The 22,965-nt window shown below is 42.6% G+C and overlaps 1 protein-coding gene and 1 long non-coding RNA gene across 2 annotated transcripts in view; one reads left to right on the forward strand and one right to left on the reverse strand.

The window, feature by feature from the left end:
• LOC139565333 (alpha-1-syntrophin-like) overlaps positions 1-3,247 on the reverse strand; it is a 69,750-nt gene extending 66,503 nt beyond the window's left edge. Inside the window, exon 1 of the mRNA XM_071385564.1 lies at positions 2,893-3,247. Coding sequence (XP_071241665.1) covers positions 2,893-3,175 — 283 coding nt within the window. The 5' untranslated portion in view covers positions 3,176-3,247. The remainder of the gene's footprint in view (positions 1-2,892) is intronic.
• Positions 3,248-9,111: 5,864 nt separating this feature from the next.
• Positions 9,112-18,555, forward strand: LOC139565342 (uncharacterized). The gene is made up of 6 exons (XR_011672892.1): positions 9,112-9,669; positions 10,091-11,063; positions 11,419-11,670; positions 11,866-12,161; positions 12,240-16,459; positions 16,791-18,555. It is a non-coding gene; the product is annotated as an uncharacterized lncRNA (long non-coding RNA).
• Positions 18,556-22,965: the final 4,410 nt, after the last annotated feature.

Here is a 22,965-nt window from a genome sequence, read left to right on the forward strand (position 1 = left end):
TGGGCAAAAATCCCAGTGGTTAGATGTGCCAAGCTTATAGCGACATACTCCAAGAGACTTGCAGCTGTAACTGTAGCTAATGTTAACTAGCCAACGTTTCCCATGAAAGGAAGTTAGGCTAGTGAGCAAGCATTTTAGCCAGGTAGCCTAGGACAACAAAAAATAAAAGCGTGTAGTGTATGACAGAGTCATAGACCGTTTCGTCAACATGAAAGAGAGGAGGATGGCATTGGCATTTCTCTACAAGTAGGGTGAGTCAACATATTTTTCTACTTGCACAAATGCACGCACGAAAACACACACACAGAAATCAGAACCATGGACAGCCGCGCCATATTTAGCTTACGTTGATTGGACTAAATTATTTTTGGTATCTTGTAGTTGTCACTGTATTAGACTAAGCATAGGTGATTTGATTATGTTGAAATGTTGAAGTTGAAATGGTTTTGGACTAGTGCATGCAGCTCCTGTTTTCTTTGCGACTTGCGGTAACTCTCCATGGTCCTAAATCAATAGTTATTTATTAGTCCGAAAAGGTCGGAAACATTAACTTGCCTGACCTTGCTGTAGATCATGTAACTGTTTGTTACATGCAATATGCTTTGTGGACTTCACCGGACAGAGGTTGCGCTCCGGTTTTGTGATGAAACAAAGGTGTCGTTGAATTTATTCCGCCACTGTGTTTTCTTTTGTCTCGACCTTATGCCTATATATCACGGCACAAGGCATATGAACTAACAGGTTATCGAGCAAACAACACAGTTATCACAACACATAGCTTGTAATATGGCTTTTTTTCCTGGCTTGGCTTCCCCAGTGATTTTACCCACACACCGCTACTGCTCTTCACAAACAAACAAACAAGCACACACCTTCTTAAGCTCAAACAGGAGATGGGATGTATTCTTAGAAATACAGTATTTTCAGCTTGAGACCTCAAAAGTCTTACTTTTCCTACAAGCATGTTCCATCACCTTATCTGATTGCATGTGCATACTACAACGGTGTACAATAAATAGTCACGAGGCTACATTTAGATTGAAAGGGTGCGTCTCAAAGGGTTTTTGTTGACCTGCTTTTCCATCGCGATCATGCAGGAAGCAGATAGATGATTTGTTTCCTAATCACAAGTTTGAGCCATAACGTTGACTGTGGAATACTCCAAAAGGACCATGGGATACACTGAGTACAAAACATTAGGAACACCTTCTTAATATTGAGTTGCACCCATTTTGCCCTCAGAACAGCCTCAATTCGTCGGGCCACGAACTCTACAAGGTGTCAAAACCGTTCCGCAGGGATGCTGGCCCATGCTGTGTCAAGTTGGCTGGATGTCCTTTGGGTGGTGGACCATTCTTGATACACACAGGAAACTGTTGAGCGTGAAAAAACCCAGTACTGGCTGCAGTTCTTGGACTTAAATCTTTTGTCTTACACATTCACCCTCTGAATGGCACACATACACAATCCACATGTCAATTGTCTCAAGGCTTAAAAATCCTTCTTTAACCTGTCTCCTCCCCTTCATCTACACTGATTGAAGTGTATTTAAGAGGTGACCTCAAAAAGTGATCATAGCTTTCACCTGGATTCACCTGGTCAGTCTATGTCGTGGAAAGAGCTGGTGTTCCTAATGTTTTGTACATTCAGTGTATGTGGAGACATTTTGATGTTGGTAATAACTTGTGAACACAATCATTAAAAGAAAAGCAGGTCACCTAATAAATAGATGTCCTAATTCAATTCGACATGCAGACCGTACTTTTGTGATGTAGCAGCTGTGCCAAATCATCTTAAATGTCAGCTTTTTGTATGGACATCAGGCTCCTTGTTCCCATGGGACTACAGTAGGCAACATTTCACTCCCAGGACATCATGTAACTATTTCACAGTGGTGCTTATATAACATCAGCTCGTATTTCTATACGAAGAGTTTACTATATGCCATTATTGCACAGCAGCATGGCAGATAGGCTACCTTTCACTTGAAGTTACCATGCATCCTGACAAACTTTCTTGGTAGGCTATATTCACCCTATCATAACATGTTTAGGGGAGAGAATCGGGTCGTCAAAATAACATTCAGAGAAATAGAGTTGGTTGCACGGTTTACTGGAATAGCTTCTAATAGCTTTATTGGTGAGAACAGTTTGAGATGTTTTTTCAAAAGGTTCCGCTGTTGAACAACTTAGGCTATCACAAACAGCCTAGTCTACTGCACTTCAGCATGAAACAGCCTAGTCTAGTGCACTACAGAATGGCCTTTTCTCAATTATTAAGCGAATGGAAGAGTGTCCTCCCCTCGATAGACACCTTTCATCTATGATAGTCATGTGTATCCTACCCAAGTTCTTCCTGGAGTTGTTTTTAAATCTGCCACACCTCATTTGAATCAGCTTTTGTTTTGTGTGAGGAGAAAAGCATGTACACGTTTAAAAACAATATGCTACTTATCATTTTATCTATAAAATGTCTTGCACAACAAGTATTGTTATTTATTTTTGTATCACTTTACACATTTATTTTGGGATTCCACCCTGTAAATGAAATTTGCCTGATGACAACCAAGTCTCATTTCATACAAGCGCATTTTCTCCCAACGTTCACTCTCGCAACCTCTCCTCGATTATCTTCAAAAGGAGTCGAGAGGACTGAGGAAAACGGACGCGGGAGTTGAACAAATCCAATTGAGAAAAGACCCATGGAAAAAACTTCAACCCAATTACTGACCTTCGAAGAGTTGAAGTCTTCGGTGAGGGATGTTGGTACTTTCAATGTTTACTTTTAGTAAAGTCCAACGCAAGTGTCGAGTAGCTTACATTGTTAAACTTGAAAAACGGACCAAATAAATGTTTTAGAGTGTCGTTTGATTACGCACTACATTGAACCTACCTTTAATACTAATTCCAAGTCCTCCCACATCTTGCTTGATAACTCGCACCGTGCGCTTAACGTTGGTGATTGTTTCTGGGACCGGAGAGGAGCTGAGGTTGCCTGGGTCTCCGTTAATGGCACCGGCGGGAGTTGGGTTGGGTTTAACTATGTCTTCGGCGACCTCTCCGGGGCTCACGGTTAAAGTCTCCTCCGTAAGTGTGGCTAATACACGGATCCAACGGTCCACGGTAACTCGAAGTTCTAACAGTCCCGTTTTCTGTGCCTTCATCGTGGCAGCCATGTTCAACACATTCCTGGAATAACTCTAGACGGGTTGGCACTCGGTAGTCGTGTAAAGAGATATGGGTGGGGGAGATGCCAAGAGGCGCAGCCCCCTCCTCCAACTCTAACTCTATCTCTCTCTCTCTCTCTCTCTCTCTCTCCTCTTCAAAGAGGTTTAGCCTAGTACTCTCTACCAAGTATTGAAGTTAATTGAGCACAATACGATTAGCAAATATAAAGGGGAGATTTTTTTTTCATTAATTAAGTTTAAGCAGTGGCCAACATACTTTTTGTAAGTGGTGGGAAAAGTACCCAATTCTAAAATTAAAGATATCTTAACAGAATGACTCAAGTAAAAGTGAAAGTCACCCTGTAAAATACTACTTGAGTAAAAGTATAAAAGTATTTGGTTTTAAATATACTTAAGTATATATACAAAAGTAAATGTATTTGCTACAATGTACTTAAGTATCAAAAGTAAAAGTATAAAAAATATCTAATTCCTTATATAAAGCAAACCAGATGGCATAATTTTATTTTTATTTACGGATAACCAGAGGCACACTCTAACACTCAGACAGCATTTATAAACAAAGCATGTTTGTTTAGTGAGTCCGCCAATCAGGATTACCAGGGATACAGTTGAAGTCGGAAGTAGCATTTATAAACAAAGCATGTTTGTTTAGTGAGTCCGCCAATCAGGATTACCAGGGATACAGTTGAAGTCAGAAGTTTACATACACCTTAGCCAAATACATTTAAACTCAGTTTTTCACAATTCCTGACATAGTAATAATTCCCAGTCTTTGGTCAGTTAGGATCACCACTTTATTTTAAGAATGTGAAATGTCAGAATAATAGTAGAGAGAATGTTTTATTTATTTCATCACATTGCCAGTGGGTCAGAAGTTTACATACACTCAATTAGTATTTGGTAGCATTGCCATTAAATTGTTTAACTTGGGTCAAATGTTTCGGGTAGCCTTCCACAAGCTTCCCACAATAAGTTGGGTGAATTTTGGCCCATTCCTCCTGACAGAGCTGGTGTAACTGTGTCAGGTTTGTAGGCCTCCTTGCTCGCACACACATTTTCTATAGGATTGAGGTCAGGGCTTTGTGATGGCCACACCAATACCTTGACTTTGTTGTCCTTAAGCCATTTTGCCACAACTTTGGAAGTATGCTTGGGGTCATTGTCCATTTGGAAGACTCATTTGCGACCAAGCTTTAACTACCTGACTGATGTCTTGAGATGTTGCTTCAATATATGCACATAATTTTCCTGCCTCATGATGCCATCTATTTTGTGAAGTGCACCAATCCCTCCTGCAGCAAAGCACCCCCACAACATGATGCTGCCACCCCATTCTTCACAGTTGGGATGGTGTTCTTCGGCTAGCAAGCATCCCCCTTTTTCCTCCAAACATTACGATGGTCATTATGGCCAAACAGTTCTATTTTTGTTTCATCAGACCAGAGGACATTTCTCCAAAAAGTACAATATTTTTCCCCATGTGCAGTTGCAAACCGTAGTCTGGCTTTTTTATGGCGGTTTTGGAGCAGTGACTTCTTCCTTGCTGAGCGGCCTTTCAGGTTATGTCGATATAAGACTCATTTTACTGTGGATATAGATACCTGTTTCCTCCAGCATCTTCATAAGGTCCTTTGCTGTTGTTCTAAGATTGATTTGCACCTTTCGCACCAAAGTACGTTCATCTCTAGGAGACAGAACATGTCCCCTTCCTGAGCGGTATGACTGCTGCGTGGTCCCATGGTGTTTATACTTGCGTACTGTTGTTTGTACAGATGAACGTGGTACCTTCAGGTGTTTGGAAATTGCTCCCAAGCATGAACCAGACTTGTGGAGGGCTACAATTTTTTTTCTGAGGTCTTGGCTGACTTCTTTAGATTTTTCCTTGATGTCAAGCAAAGAGGCACTGCGTTTGAAGGTAGGCCTTGAAATACAACCACAGGTACACCTCCAATTGACTCAAATGAAGTCAATTAGCCTATCAGAAGCTTCTAAAGCCATGACATAATTTTCTGAAAATGTTCAAACTGTTTGAAGGCACAGTCAATTTAGTGTATGTAATCTTCTGACCCACTGGAATTATGATATAGTGAAATAATCTGTCTGTAAACAATTGTTTGAAAAATTACTTGTGTCATGCACAAAGTAGATGTCCTAACCGACTTGCCAAAACTATAGTTTGTTAACAAGAAATTTGTAGAGTGGTTGAAAAATGAGTTTTAATGACTCCAACCTAAATGTATGTAAACTTCCGACTTCAACTGTAAGTGTGTGAATTGGACCATTTCTGTCCTGCTAAGCATTCAAAATGTAACCAGTACTTTTGGGTGTCAGGGAAAATGTATGGAGTAAAAAGTATATTATTTTCTTTAGGAATGTAGTAAAGTAAAAGTAGTAAAAAATATAAATAGTAAAGTTCAGATACCCCAAAAAACTACTTTAAAGTATTTTTACTAAAGTACCTTACTCCACTGCTTTTTGTGAAAGAAAATAGTTTTTTTGTGTGCTGGACTTTCATAATTCACAATAAGACCATTAATAAAGTCTTATAAATCATTATATGAACAGACATCACAAGTTACCATGAATCAATTTATTGTTTGAATAATAGTTTGTAACAATAATGATATCAGAACAATGCTGCAATGCAGTAGCCTACCTATTTCTGTTTCTATTTTTATTTCTGAGACGTTATCTTTGACCTCACCCTATTTTCCCATGATTTGGGTTAGATGTTTTCTCAAATAAAAGATTGATATCATGTTATAACTCGTTCATTACCCTTTTATGAAACAAACATGATGTGTATGGTGTTGCATTGTAGCTAATGGGGATTGGTGTAGATCTAAATATCCCAATACCTTTAGTAGAAATGTATTACAATACAATCACATTTTAGTGATAATACACTGCTCAAAAAAATAAAGGGAACATTAAAATAACACATCCTAGATCTGAATGAATGAAATATTCTTATTAAATACTTTTTTCTTTACATAGTTGAATGTGCTGACAACAAAATCACACAAAAATTATCAATGGAAATCAAATTTATCAACCCATGGAGTTCTGGATTTGGAGTCACACTCAAAATTAAAGTGGAAAAACACACTACAGGCTGATCCAACTTTGATGTAATGTCCTTAAAACAAGTCAAAATGAGGCTCAGTAGTGTGTGTGGCCTCCGCGTGCCTGTATGACCTCCCTACAACGCCTGGGAATGCTCCTGATGAGGTGGCGGATGGTCTCCTGAGGGATCTCCTCCCAGACCTGGACTAAAGCATCCGCCAACTCCTGGACAGTCTGTTGGTGGATGGAGCGAGACATGATGTCCCAGATGTGCTCAATTGGATTCAGGTCTGGGGAACGGGCGGGCCAGTCCATAGCATCAATGCCTTCCTCTTGCAGGAACTGCTGACACACTCCAGCCACATGAGGTCTAGCATTGTCTTGCATTAGGAGGAACCCAGGGCCAACCGCGGCAGCATATGGTCTCACAAGGGGTCTGAGGAGCTCATCTCGGTACCTAATGGCAGTCAGGCTACCTCTGGCGAGCACATGGAGGGCTGTGCGGCCCCCCAAAGAAATGCCACCCCACACCATGACTGAACCACCGCCAAACCGGTCATGCTGGAGGATGTTGCAGGCAGCAGAACGTTCTCCACGGCGTCTCCAGACTCTGTCACGTCTGTCACATGTGTGTGTGAACCTGCTTTCATCTGTGAAGAGCACAGGGCGCCAGTGGCGAATTTGCCAATCTTGGTGTTTTCTGGCAAATGCCAAACGTCCTGCACGGTGTTGGGCTGTAAGCACAACCCCCACCTGTGGACGTCGGGCCCTCATGGAGTCTGTTTCTGACCGTTTGAGCAGACACATGCACATTTGTGGCCTGCTGGAGGTCATTTTGCAGTGCTCTGGCAGTGCTCCTCCTTGCACAAAGGCGGAGGTAGCGGTCCTGCTGCTGGGTTGTTGCCCTCCTACGGCCTCCTCAACGTCTCCTGATGTACTGGCCTGTCTCCTGGTAGCGCCTCCATGCTCTGGACACTACGCTGACAGACACAGCAAACCTTCTTGCCACAGCTCGCATTGATGTGCCATCCTGGATGAGCTGCACTACCTGAGCCACTTGTGTGGGTTGTAGACTCCGTCTCATGCTACCACTAGAGTGAAAGCACCGGCAGCATTCAAAAGTGACCAAAACATCAGCCAGGAAGCATAGGAACTGAGAAGTGGTCTGTGGTCACCACCTGCAGAACCACTCCTTTATTGGGGGTGTCTTGCTAATTGCCTATAATTTCCACCTGTTGTCTATTCCATTTGCACAACAGCATGTGAAATTTATTGTCAATCAGTGTTGCTTCCTAAGTGGACAGTTTGATTTCACAGAAGTGTAATTGACTTGGAGTTACATTGTGTTGTTTAAGTGTTCCCTTTATTTTTTTGAGCAGTGTATTTAATTTGCCCATCACCACCCCTCTATGCTTCCAGAGGGCAACTTTATATCATTAATTTACATAGCCTATTAGTCCACTACAGTTTTTCACCTCAAAAGGTTAAGAAGTAACATGATATGTATCCATTTTCGTTTTAGCATTGGAAAAGACACATTAAATGAACTAAGTGAAGCATATGCCTACTTTATTAAAGTGCTGAGAAAGAGCAAGCCAGTTCAATTTCAGATTAAAATTGCCAGTGTAATAGGATCATCAATAACCTATAAACTGTTTATAGAAGACAACCATCTCACTAGTCCTATACAGTATTTGTGAAAGGCAGAAGCAGCACCCTATTCACCATTGGACCCCAATTAGCCCTGGTGAAAAGTAGTGCACTCCCTATATAAGGAATTACATTTGGGATGCAGACTATATTGACCGCTTCTTGGGCTCTTAGCATATGGCCCTTCCTCAAAACGAGTTAACACCGTACTGTAAATGAGGTAATATAGGGCTCTGAAAACTGAATCAATACCAACCCTATCTGCCAACTATTCTAAAGAGCCTGACACAGACAAACTGTAAATCCCTGAGGGGTGAGAAGAGTGAGCTCTTAGTAGATCAGACAGACAGAGGCCCTGTCCCAAATGGCACCCTATTCCTTATTAAGTGCACTACTTTTGACCAGGGCCCTATAGAGCTCTGGTCAAAAGTAGTACCCTACATATAGTCCATGAGCCAGACCCCCAAATTTGGTCTGTCAGGCTCACTTGGGGTGATGTTTCATAGGGATCTTTTTTAAGGTTTATGTCCCTAGAGTTGGAAAATGTGTGATAGCAGTACAGCAATGGTAGCTTTGTGTGTGTTATCAGTATCACTCCTTTCATCCCTCCATCCCATTCACAAACAATGTCATTATACAAGAATGTATTTCTTACTTATACCCTTTTATCATAAAGCATTAGAAGGCTTAGATTCACAGCTATCCATCAGACATATTTTCAGAATGTACATGTAGGGTACATAGCAGAATTATCTGTATAAATGTCTTTAAATAGGAAACCCTGATACATTTCTAACTTTATTTTACAAGTGGTTCTGAAAGGTCATGAAATTACCATTCAAATTATATATAATATAACTAACTTTAAAAGCACCAGCTAAAACTATTGTTTAAAAGTTGCCTATAATGTGCAATTGACATTCGAATGTTGGAAGCTTAGCCATAGAATTCCATGTAAAGGGGCAGCTATGTTTTTGGATTGTAACTTTGGTGATTGAGGCACCAAATTGCACACTCAAAGCTAGAACAGGGTTTAAAAAAGATTTGTAGATACAAGAAGGCAATCACAGAATTCACACATTAAAGGGAAATGGAAACACTTTAGGAAGTAAATCAAAGCAAAGACATGTATTCAATCCACTAATACTAAACATGTGCATTTAACATAAAAACATCTCTATATTTAGTATTTTGATCGTCGACAAGGTTTATTTGAGCTATGGTCATCGCCATTTTAAATTGCCATAGTAATGACTGACACCATTGCGTCCTGTCAAGAATCAGCTAATTGTCTGCGGTATTGAGTTTTCGCGCAGAGTGAATCGAAGAGAGTGAGGTTAGGTGCGGACAACGAAGGTGGCAACAACGAGGTAATTAAAATATGAACTGTATAGCACCAGGCTGTAGGAATTGGCTCCAAAGAAATCCCTCGGTAAGCTACCATCGGCTGCTCAAGGACCCACAACTTTTGAAGAAGTGGCTCCATGTCCTGAAAAGGAAGGACGTGTCAGCTCGAGCTAGCAGGATCTGCAGCCAGCACTTCGCGGAGGAAGACTTTGCGATGAAGTGCACTTTCGATGCGGCAGCTGGGAGTTTCCGAATGGAAAGGAGTCATAGGCCTACGTTGAAGCTCTCTGCTTCCCCTCAATTTTAATTTTCGACGGTTATGGTGTAGGGGTTACCAACCGACCATCATCAACATCGCTGACTTCGGTTTCGGAGTCAAACAAAAGCCGAACTAAAAGGAGTCAATGGAGCCTGAGGTAAAGTTAACCGTTCATGAGCCATGACGGTTGTTGACTAGGCTAGCGTTAGACACTGGACAACCTTGTTTCAACTCTAGTTGAAGGTAACTAATTGCGTCTGAAGTGTTTTGTGTAACAACCCCCAGCAAACTAACATAACTCAACTGCAACTAAAATTGCAACACAGTTTCTCTGTGTAGCCCTGTTATTAGGTAACTAGCTACTGTAGCTAGCTTCCACCTCATATGGTCAAGTACTGTAGTACATTTTGTTGACAGTTTTGTTTTTTGAATGTTTTGTTAGCTAATGTTTGCTGAAAAATAAATGTCCCTGTACTGGCTGTGTGTTGCCATAGCATACAAGACAGGTAGCTTGTTAACGCCAACTGATATATTTGGGTTCAGTTGTCTTAATTAACAAAACGTTTGTTTCTTTTCAGGATGACATCTTCATCCCTGAAAATGTTTTCATCCTGGAGGAGACTGTACAGTAGGAGGCACTAGCAAATCCATGTTATTTCTAAGGCTATCGTTTATTTCAAGACACAATAGGTCATCCCTGGATATAAAATTGGCAATATACAGTATATGCAGTGATTCTTGAATAGACCTATAGCCTAATAGATGCCTTAATTGTGGAGAAGAGGTCCACCGGGACCATCACTAAAGAGCTCGGGGCCCAGCTAGATTGCGCTCACGACCATCAGTATACAACCGAGGCCTGTCCCTATACACCCCAGATGGAGCTAACGGAGAGTGAGATCAATGAAGACCAGAACTTGCTGTATGAACCTGAGAGCTCAGAATCACAGTGCGAGCCAAAAATATGCTATCAAAGAGTGTGTGCAAGATCCGAAATACATAGTCTTTTATAGCAAGCTGAAGGAGTTGTTCATTGTCTGCCATGAGCCATGATGTCGAGCTGGTGTCATCAGTTCATCCACAAAAATAAATGGTTTTGTCATCACCATGGAGACAGTGTGTCGTGGGCCACAGGAGGAAGTGGGAGTCCCAGACCAGAGTGGGAAAGTTGTTTGCGGGGAATCTGTTGTTGCCATCAGCGCCCCTCCTTACTGGTGGCTCCCACTCCACTTTTGTGGAAACATGTCACCTCCTAAGCCTGGTGTACATGTCGCTGCGACAGTTCGCAAACCAACAGTGCATCTAGAGGATAACTACACGTGGACACAGCACACGGAGGCCAATCTGGCTACAATTGTTGACAGTCCATTTATCATATCTGGAGACGCACGGTGTGATTCGCCAGGCCATTGTGGCTCCTTTGGCACTTACACCATCCTGGACTCTGCTTCCAACCTGATCCTCGCACAGGAGACTGTGCATGTGACCGAAGTGAAGAACAGCTACTGGTTGGAGACGGAGGGATTAGAGAGATGCCTGCAACACATTGAGGTAAGCTATAGCCTAACCTATATTTTGTAGCTAGCTTAAGGGTTGTAAGTGTGTATTTGGTGGATGTATGAAGAGGATGTAGGTACCTTTTTAGGATAATACAATCATTATTACTAACAGTCCCATGGATGCAGTATTGAAACCCTGGCCACTGACAGGCATCCAAGTGTGAGGGTGCATTTGAGGGACTCGCATGCTGATACCTGGCATGAGTATGGCCTGTGGCACATTGCCAAAGGTCTGAGGAAACAGCTGGTGTTCATCGGGAAGCCAGAGGTACTGTCATATATAAAATCAGAACTATATGATTATGAAGTCAGTGACTCAGGGGTCTCATTTATTCCCTGCGTCTCAGGTACTGCCATGGGTGAGGGCATTACTGTGCCGCCACTGCTGGTGGGAGTGTCCAGGTGCTAAAAGAAAAGTGGATCATCGCAGTTCACCACATCACAAATGAACACACTCAACTGCTGTGAGCACCCCCCCCCCCCCCCCCACACACACACACACACACACACCTGAAGAAGAGGGAATGCGACCCTGGATGAACATATCGTCGGCAGTGAGGAAAATCATCCTCAACCCAAGATTGTTGGATCTAGAGAAGGTAAAGAAAACATAATTTTTTCTGTACATATACTGCAACATTTTGAGTAAATTAATTAGCACATTTTTCAAAACCTTGTTTTTGTGTATCCCTATGTGAATAACTACAACCAATTTATTTTAAATAAAATCTGTAATTGTAGTAGCCTACTTATTAATCTCTAGTTACATGAATTAGGTATTTTATTTTTTGTAGGTGACGAAGTGTGTTCAGAAAGTTGAACTCGAGAGTGTACATGCCCTGTACACTAAATACGTGGCCAAGAGGAACAAGTTTGGCCAGCTGAGGATGATCGCAAACCCCAAGTGGCTGCCTTGGACCACAATTATTCAGTGGACAGACAGCAGGCTACAACAGAAGAGGGAGTGCAGCGTTTCAGGCAAGAGTTCTCAAGGCTGCCAGGGTGTTTGTGGTGAAACCCATCAAGGAGGAGAAGACATGGTGTTTCCCTTCTGAGCTCCTACACGGCATCATTGACCGCGGTGCCAATGGTAAGTGTATTATGTCAAATGTAGACATATAGAGAGAAATTACCTAAAATGATTTGTGTAACTTATATCTGTCTCTAGGACCATCCCAGCGGACTCTCCTGAGTGCCCAAAGAGAGAGAGTGGCGGTCACTTTGGGGGAGTGGGCTGGTGTTTCCCGAAATTGGAGAAGGAGCAGGCCGTTCAACAGCAAATTCAAAGATACACACATCCATAAAGGGAATCGGAGTGGAATTGTTTTTCCACCGTTTTTTTTAACCCGTTTCAATGGACGTGCAACCTTGTCCCAGACCTGCTGTTTCGACTCTCTCCTTTTCTCCCGGACCTGCTGTTTTGATCTATGAATGCGCAGCTATGAAAAGCCAACTGACATTTGCTCCTGAGGTGTTGAACTGTGACACCCTCTATAACCACTGTGGTTATTATTTTGATGTAAAAAGGGCTTTGTAAAATACATTTGATTGATTGTTTGTGTAACAGTATAACTTTAGACCGTCCCCTCGCCCCGAAACGGGCGCGAACCAGGGACCCTCTGCACACATCAACAACTGACACCCACGAAGCGTCGTTACCCATCGCTCCACAAAAGCCGCGGCCCTTGCAGAGCAAGGGGCAACACTGCATCTAGGTTTCAGAGCAAGTGACGTAACTGATTGAAACGCTACTAGCGCGTACCCGCTAACTAGCTAGCCATTTCACATCCGTTACACTCACCCCCCTTTCAACCTCCTCCTTTTCCGCAGCAACCAGTGATCCGGGTCAACAGCATCAATGTAACAGTATAACTTTAAACCGTCCCCTCGCCCCGACACGGGCGCGAACCAGGGACCTTCTGCACACATCAACAACGGTCGCCCACGAAGCATCGTTACCCATCGCGCCACAAAGGCCACGGCAACCAGTGATCCAGGTCAACAGCATCAATGTAACAGTATAACTTTAGTACGTCCCCTCGCCCCGACACGGGCGCGAACCAGGGACCCTCTGCACACATCAACAACTGACACCCACGAAGCGTCGTTACCCATCGCTCCACAAAAGCCGCGGCCCTTGCAGAGCAAGGGGCAACACTGCATCTAGGTTTCAGAGCAAGTGACGTAACTGATTGAAACGCTACTAGCGCGTACCCGCTAACTAGCTAGCCATTTCACATCCGTTACATTTGCATGGCTGCATGCTGTGTATTCACTAACTGTCTGAGTGATGTGACATTTTTAGAGTATCTGTAACATATTTTGGTGTGTATTTAATCTGTAACTTAACTTCTTAAAGTGGCAATCAGCAGTAGAAACAATAACAAAGTGTCCTTCCTGCTCCTCTTCCGGTAAAAACCTGAGCGATGGAGCTGGAGAAATGTAACTAGGGCTGGGTGATATAGTTCAGTTTGTTTTAGTGCGATATGGAAAACGCCTGTATCGCAAGAATCGAGGTTCTGTTATTTTTAATTTTTACAAGTTTTAAATTTCACCTTTATTTAACCAGGTAGGCAAGTTGAGAACAAGTTCTCATTTACAACTGCGACCTGGCCAAGATAAAGCAAAGCAGTTCCACACATATAACAACACAGAGTTACACATGGAGTAAAACAAACATACAGTCAATAATACAGTAGAAAAATAAGTCTATATACAATGTGAGCAAATGAGGTGAGATAAGGGAGGTAAAGTCAATAAATAGGCCATGGTGGCGAAGTAAATACAATATAGCAATTAAAACACTGGAATGGTAGATTTGACAGTAGATGAGTGTGCAAAGTAGAAATAACTGGGGTGCAAATAAATAAATACAGTAGGGGAAGGGGTAGTTGTTTGGGCTATTTATAGATGGGCTATGTACAGGTGCAGTGATCTGTGAGCTGCTCTGACAGCTGGTGCTTAAAGCTAGTGAGGGAGATAAGTGTTTCCAGTTGCAGAGATTTTTGTAGTTTGTTCCAGTCATTGGCAGCAGAGAACTGGAAGGAGAGGCGGCCAAAGGAGGAATTGGCTTTGGGGGTGACAAGTGAGATATACCTGCTGGAACGGGTGGGTGCAGCTATGGTGACCAGCGAGCAGAGATAAGGCGGGACTTTACCTAGCAGGGTCTTGTAGATGACCTGGAGCCAGTGGGTTTGGCGACGAGTATGAAGCGAGGGCCAGCCAACGAGAGCGTACAAGTCGCAGTGGTGGGTAGTATATGGGGTTTTGGTGACAAAACAGATGGCACTGTGATAGACTGCATCCAATTTGTTGAGTAGGGTGTTGGAGGCTATTTTGTATTTGACATTGCCAAATTCTAGGATTGGTAAGATGGTCAGTTTTACGAGGGTATGTTTGGCAGCACGAGTGAAGGATGCCTTGTTGCGAAATAGGAAGCCAATTCTAGATTTAACTTTGGATTGGAGATGTTTTATGTGAGTTTGGAAGGAGAGTTTACAGTCTAACCAGACACCTAGGTATTTGTAGTTGTCCACATATCAGAACCGTCCAGAGTAGTGATGCTGGACGGGCGGGCAGGTGCAGGCAGCGATCGGTTGAAGAGCATGCATTTAGTTTTACTTGTATTTAAGAGCAGTTGGAGGCCACGGAATGAGAGTTGTATGGCATTGAAGCTCGTCTGGAGGGTTGTTAACACAGTGTCCAAAGAAGGGCCAGAAGTATACAGAATGGTGTCGTCTGCGTAGAGGTGGATCAGAGACTCACCAGCAGCAAGAGCAACATCCTTGATATATAGAGAAGAGAGTCGGCCCAAGAATTGAACCCTGTGGCACCCCCATAGAGACTGCCAGAGGCCCGGACAACAGGCCCTCAGATTTGACACACTGAACTCTGTCGGAGAAGTAGTTGGTGAACCAGGCGAGGCAATCATAGGATGTGGTGATTGACAGAGTCGAAAGCCTTGGCCAGGTCAATGAATACGGCTGCACAGTATTGTTTCTTATCGATGGCGGTTAAGATATCGTTTAGAACCTTGAGCATGGCTGAGGTGCACCCATGACCAGCTCTGAAACCAGATTGCATAGCATAGAGGTTCTGTTATAATGTTGTAATGTTTTACAAATGCAGCATCTCACGGTCTCCTCTCTGTCAGCCCAATGTCGAATCATGTCCTAATTGCGTGACAACACGTGCACAGAGGGTATCCACCAATCACAACCCTAGACAGCCTTTCACACATTGTAACTGTAACGGATGTGAAATGGCTAGCTAGTTAGCGGGTACGCGCTACTAGCATTTCAATCAGTTACGTCACTTGCTCTGAGACTTAAGTAGGGTTTCCCCTTGCTCTGCAAGGGCCGCGGCTTTTGTGGAGCGATGGGTAACGACGCTTCGTGGGTGTCAGTTGTTGATGTGTGCAGAGGGTCCCTGGTTCGCGCCCGTGTCGGGGCGAGGGGACGGTCTAAAGTTATACTGTTACATAACCATGCGGGAGAAGTGTAGCGGCGGTAAGAGTTCCACCAAAATGGAAAGTGAGGTAGCCAGCTCAGCCTCTCGTGAGGATGAAATAATCCCCAAAAAGGGCAGCAATGTTTTTTCAGTAATATGGAAGTGGTTCGGGTTTAAGAGGTCTAATGTTAAGCAAACAAATGCCCTGTGCAAAATGTGTCGAAAGACAATTGCTACGAAAAGCAGCGGCACAACCAACCTCTTCCATCACCTGCAACTGAAACACGCGGTGGAATAGGAGAAATGCATGAGACTACGCAATGCCGATTCCAGTCCCTTCCCAAAACGTCTGCTAAAAGACAAACTACCATAGCCGCCTCCTTTTCAAACGTAATCCCTTATGACAAGAAAGGTTTGAGGTGGAAGGAGATAACGGATGCAGGGACCTATTACATAGTGAAAGATATGGTCCCAATCTTTACAGTAGAAAAGCCAGGCTTTAAAAATATGCAAGTTACAGTTGACCACAAATATCAACTGCCAAGCCGCAAGTATTTCACGGAAGAAGCCCTGCCGCGATTATACACTGCTACCCGCGAAAGAGTCAGAGAAGCTGGCTAGTGTTTCTTATTTTTCCACCATAGCCGATCTATGGTCAAGCAGAACGTCAGAGCCATACATACCTACGTTTGACAGTCCACTACATAAATGAAGACTGGAAATTGCAAAATGTCTGCCTCCAGACGTCTTACTTCCCCGATGATCATGCGAGTGATGTAATAGCCCAGGGTGTCAAAGACTCTCTGGCATTGCGGAAGATGAGCGAAGACCGACAGGTGTGCATAACAACTGACAGCGGGATCAACATGATAAAAACATTGCGCTTGAACAACTGGACCCACCTGCAGTGCTTTGGGCACAGGCTTCACCTCGCCATCGGTAAGTGTGACATTGGATAATTAAAGTGCATTAAAAAAAGTTATGTTCAGGCCAGCTGTAGGCTGATGTTTTCGTCGTTGTGTCATTCTGACAATCCAATAGCAAATAACCACAGGCTGTTTTAATTATAACAAATTAACTAAATTAATACATTTTCAATCAAAATGATTATATAAATGACATATTCAAACAGCTAGCGGTCAAACATTCCTAAACAATAGACGTGTGGGATGAGGTGGTGTTGGTTTGACAGGTCAACTGAATGCTGTACTTGTCACATTATTGAAAATGCTGCCATTCTTAGAATCCTTTCTTTCTTCATTCTTTTCAGAGAATGGTGTGAAAGACCCACGAGTTGACCGTGCCATTGGATTGTGCAAGAAGTTGGTCAGCACCTTTTCCTTCAGCTGGAAGAGGAGAGACTTGTCTGTAGCACAGGCTGGGCTCAGTCTACCCCCTCACCAGCTCATCACAAAGTCCCCAACCAGGTGTGGGTCAAGACAGAAGATGATAGAATGAATCCTGGAACAAGAAAAGGCCATAGCCCGGGTCCTGGGCTCAGAGAAGAAAAGCTATCAGGGTATTGACGTGTTGGAGTCGGTGAACAATGCCATAGGCCCACTACAGGAATTCACTGACGCTCTGTCTGGGGAGAACTACGTTAGTGTCTCCTACCTCAAGCCTGTGCTAAACCTGTTCAACAGCAACCTCCTGCAGCCAGAGGAAGGTGAGGGCACGCTCACAAAGAAAATCAAGAGTGCCACACTACAGTATCTCAACTGTACGAAGTACAAAGATCCTGCCACAGTTGAACTCCTTGAAATGGCCTCGCTGGTGGATCCCCGGTTCAGGACAACATATATAGCAGATGACAAGATTGAGAGCATCAAACAAAGAGCTGTTTTGGAGGTGAAGTCTCTGCTAGCTGAGGAAAGCACACGTCACCCTGGCATAACTGTGCGCCAAGAAGAAAGTAAACCTGTGTCTAAGAAAGGCAAGAAAACACTTGCAAGCTTCTTCAAGAAGACAGTGCTGTCTGGCCCACAGACCCAGACAAAGACCCACTTGAGTGGTGGAGGCTCCATGAGGCCAACTTCCCAAGACTGAGTAATATTGCTAAAAAAGTACCTGTGCATTCCTGCTACAAGTGCCCCTTCGAATAGGGTCTTTAGCACAGGTGGGAACATTGTAACATGTCACAGGGCATGCCTCAAGCCAGAGTCAGTAGACAGGCTTGTGTCCTCGCCAGCAACTTGTGGAGAACAAAGTAAAAGAAGATATTTTGTTTGACAGAATTTTTATAATTTGGTTTATTATTGTGCAAATTCTTCTTAAGGATACATTTTGTCATTCTTCATTTTTTATTTTATTTGCATACAATGATGACAGCCTGGCAAGTTTGCACAAATAGGCCTTGAGGCCTGGTATCTTTTTTAAAATTTTAATAAGAAAATTTGGTTAAGAATTATGTCTTGGTCTTTTTTTAATTGTTTTACAGAAAAACAAGAAAAATCGACATATATAGCGTGAATCGTCCAAGCCGCTGAAAAATATAGAGATATTACTTCGAGGCCATATCGCCCAGCCCTAAATGTAACCACACTCAAATTCACAGACAGAGTTATAGATGTGAGGACTGACCATCCATGATATCAAAATTATAGTTTTGACCATGTTTTGAGGCTATATTGTGTTTGTTTACATTTTCTTTGTTTACAAATGTTGGAGTGAAACAAGCTTATATTTGGGGTTCTGATGGGGTACGACCGTTGAACTAAGCTCCATGAGGCATTTATAAGTTAGATTATTCAAGAATCAATGGTTACATATCATTGATTTATAAGTGCAAAAATGGATGTAGCAACTGCTGATTGCCAGTTTAAGGTATACTACAAGTTGTTTGTCTCATGATCTTGAGCATGAGGCAAAGACTTGCAATCACAAGCCTTTTTTGTGAATCCTCTTCTTGTTTCATTGGAACTTGTAAAAACACCTTAATAACCCTGTAATGGAATATGTATTTTGTAATCCTGTTTCTATGATCTGTTTCCACTACGATGTACCCAGTGCACTTTGAATAAAGGTGTCTGCATATATTATCAAATTCTCCTTTGACTCTGCCAGCTAGCTGTCCAGTGTAGTTACCATTCCTTTCCAATAGATGGCAGCCAAAGCTAGTTGAAGTCACTACTCTAACCACAGGGACTCGGCGGTTATTGCGCGTTAAAAGTTTTAATCTTCAAAGCAAGGTTACGCTTCAACCTATTGTTATAGTGGCCAAACCTACTAATACTATTTTTACATAAGGCGCAGGTATTAGACCTATGTCTTGACCTATTCTCCCTTGTGCCCATAGGGTGAACTGGCGATAAACTGCCAGCCTGTATGCTCTGCAAACAAAATCATAAGAAAAGTCTGATACCGAAACTAAATCACAATGCATTTATAATGAGCACTCCATTATTGGGTAGAATGAGATTTCATGAATTAATGATGCTGTCTGCTATTCGAACTCCGGTCGTCGAATCAAATGGTGAATGAGTTATCATCAGCCAAACAAGGTGACAAGATTACTGAAATGGAAACCGGGGACATTTCCAGTTCGGTGGTCAATATATCATTAAAATATCCAATGTTATTATCTATGGGGGAAGAAATGTGGACAATTCCGGTTTAATGTATTTAGTCTAACAGGCACACTGTGATAGACAGAGAAAACAACTATATTACAGAAACATTACAGACAAGACAGAACTGTCCAATCTGAACAGCCATTCATGTGAAAAATTGAAAAAACACAATAGTGTATGTGAAATACTTGACAACATAATAAAGAAATAAGATGCTGATGATTGGTAACTACATAATATACGTATACCAACCTAATCTGTATATTTCTCAGAAGAATGTATTTTCTTCAGGATTGCTCTGTTTTTGGCCAGCTTCTCCATGAACTCCTGACAGGGGAGGTTGACTTTTGTCTTCACAATAAGCATGGGCTTGATGGTAGGACCAGTGAACCTATTTCTTGCTGCTGTCCATATATCATTAATTTGGGAGAACACTCTCTCGACTGGTGCATTACTTCCAGGTAAGCACATAACAACAGACGCTAATCTAGCCAGGTTAGTGTGTGGGATGTCATTCTCTTTGAAGTGGGTAACCACCGTGCTCCATCTCTGACTAAGCGGTGTCTCAGATGTTTTCCATTCTTCAAGCGATCCCCCCTTTAGGAACTCTTGCAGGCCAGTAACCTCGTCACACAATGCATCCTCGTTGATGGTCACAGTGGGGCATTTTTCCTGCAGTGTGCCTGTTGCCTTCTGGATCTCTTCACGCAGAGGTTGCCTTTTTAAAATAAGGCAATGTAAATCTTTTAGATTATCTGTGTGCTTTCCCCATGCTTGAAAGTAGTTCACAGCCATAGTGAAGAATGATTGGGATGTTTTGAGAAAGCTCTCTTTAGACATGGCTCCATTTTCCTCTAGCTCACTCAGAAGTCCTCTGACCAAAACTGGAATTAAGTTGTCATCACGTCTTGCAGTCAATTTTGCCTCAACGTTTCTCAGAATTGCAGCGGACTCCACAGCACAGTGGTCCTGGCCTCCAGACATCTTGATCGTGTCACTGAATACGGTCAGGTTTCCATGGACAAAGGCCAGCCAAAGTTCAGTCAGTGGATCTTCGAACACTGTTTGCAGGACAACAGGGCATTCGTCTTCAGAAAGAAAAAAGGATTTCAATGGCACATGCATTTTCAGCACTCTTTCTAGAGCAGGGAGCATGGACAGCCAGCGAACATCGCTGTGTCCTAAAATGTTATGGTACTCCTGGCCAACAAACTCACAAAAGCTCTTCAATCTTTCTACTCTGACGGTGAAAATATGAAAATATCCATATATCTTTGTGAGCAGGTACTCAACATCATATTCAAGGCTGTTCTGGCTGTTCTAAGCCAATCACCTCCCGCTGCAGAGCATTTTTAACTTTGGTATGGACATTGACCCTCACCAGCTTATTCACTCCTCCAAAGTTGGTATTTGTGTTGTCGGCAGAGAATGTTCTCCAGGTTACATTTTTGGATGACCACCAGGACCTCAGCTGCAATTTCCTCTGCCGTTTCTCCTTTCAATTCAATAAAATCAAGCCGTTTCCACAGATGTGCTGCCATCATATATCTTACAATATCTGACTACTATTGGCAGCAGCTTTACACGTCCATGATTGGACGCATCAATGGACAGGGACACAAATTCAACCTGGTCTAGGTCCTGTGTTACCTAAGTAGTTGTCCATGTTGCTAACACATTACTCACTATGGTGTCACATTTTGTCCTAGCACATGTAAACTTTGGCTCATAAAGCTTCCGTGTCAGTTGTGCTGTGCAGTCCATAGATCTGTACCTATGATTGTGTCGCATAGTGTGGTTTGCAAAGACACCTTCCTGCACAGCTAAACCATATTCTTCTTGGGAAGGCTCTACCTTCTTGAAGAATGTGGTGACAGAGGGCATACCAACACGGGCAATCAGGCTTTATGCTTTTTCGTCTGCTGATGTTCTACCACTGCTGTTCTTCCCTGGCTGCCAATTGAAAGAGAGGAATTACAAAGGGTGCAGTGAACCATTCTATCCTCTTGACCTGAGCGTATAAATGGAAATGCTCTCATCATGTTTTTCATAAAAAGTGCATTTCCGTTTCTTGGAAAGAGTCATTGTACCTCCGTCTGCTCTTCTTCACTCTCCTTGTGTCACTCTTCTTACTTTCTTCACCTCCAATCGTCTTCCTGATCTTTCTTCCTTTCCTTCTCTTTACCTTTCCACCTCACTCTTCTACACTCCTCGCTTCACTCTTTTTACTCCCTTCATTTTTCCTTCTCCTTCCTCTAGAATCTTTAATAATAAATAGTACACTATTAGATATAATACTTTGGTTAACAGATTCCCATTGCTTGCCTCATTTCTGTATTTTATCTCAAAAACATTGTTTGGAATAATAAATTGGCAGGCTCTGTAACCATATCTTTACATTTCCTCCTCTATCTCCTTCACTCTTCTTCCTCTCCAGTCTTCCTCCTCTCCTTCCTCTCCACTGCTAATGTTATCCATGAAAATGTTTTCCACAGCAGTTTCCTCTAAAACTATCGCGAGCGTGTAGTTAGTAGAAGAAGAAGAGTGAATGAAGCTGCTATAGCGAGCAGCCCCCTCTGTTGGCCAAAACAAGCACAACGCAATTGAGACGTCAACCGGGGACAGCTCAAACCGGGGACAGGCCACCGGGACTGTCCACCGGAAAACGGGAACGTCTGGTCACCCTAGTTTGAAACAGCGCTTGTGATAAACATAGGTAGGTTACTGATTTATATATATTTAGCACCTAGCCACTACTGATGTTAACTTTAAACAATTTATAATCAACCAACATTTCAGCAATTATTTAACTGGCATACCGGCTGCTGACTGGTCGAGTAACCTCTTCTGCCAGGAAGTCCTTCACAAGGATTAGCGACACGTCCAATACATCGTCATCCAGACAGACTGACAGGAACCCCTGACTGGATGTAATACAGCCACCATCCGCTTTTGTGCTGTATCACCACCATCTCTCTACAACGCACATACTAATACTCTAGCCATTATCTGGCAGTATCCGCACTCAAACCAGTTTGTATCACCGCTACGCCGACCCTCTAGCTGGGGTGTTTCAGGCGGCACATCTGTTTTGTTACTGCAACGAGAACAAACACTTTGATCTGAGGTAACGATCGGCTCAAACATGAACTGCTTCAGTAGGTTTATTGGCTCCCTAACTAACGTTATTTCATTCTCTGTTATAAACTCATTCTCCGACTCAGCGCTACTCTCGATGAATTCAGTCATTTTTGGAAGTAAAATATAAAAAAATTATAATAATGCATACTTTTTAATATTTCTTTAAACAATTTTTGGTGAGTTCCAAACTTTTCTCTCCTGTCAGTGACGCAACAATGCCAAAATGGCGATTTACAGTTAGCTATCATTCTAAATCCTAGTGTTTCCATTCCCCTTTAACCCCACAGAAAACTTTTTCCAATAAATATAATTGTAGTATACCCTAAAATCCTATATCTTTAAAATGTTCATAGTGATGTATAATACACAACCAAATAAGCCAGGTGTGCCAGATATATAAAGATGTTAAATTATTCACAGAATTGTGGTAAGAATGTTCCCAACATTTCTGAAGATGTTATGATCAATATTTGCAACATTTCATCTTCAAACATGTCAAATTGATATGTACATGTAAATAGTCATGGATGTGAGCTGATTAAAATGATAAACAATGTTATCCTAGGTCACATCCATGACTATTCACATACATATTGTATATATCATGTCTACTCCCGCTTCGGCGCTCGACGTCGGCGGTCTACTAACCACCGGTCCTGGCAACTCATCATTAAGCACACCTGGCAACCTTCATTACGCACACATGCGCCTCCTCATCAGGCACACCTGGACTTC

The sequence above is a fragment of the Salvelinus alpinus genome, chromosome 2 (genome assembly GCF_045679555.1).
Source record: "Salvelinus alpinus chromosome 2, SLU_Salpinus.1, whole genome shotgun sequence".
Taxonomy (NCBI): domain Eukaryota; kingdom Metazoa; phylum Chordata; class Actinopteri; order Salmoniformes; family Salmonidae; genus Salvelinus; species Salvelinus alpinus.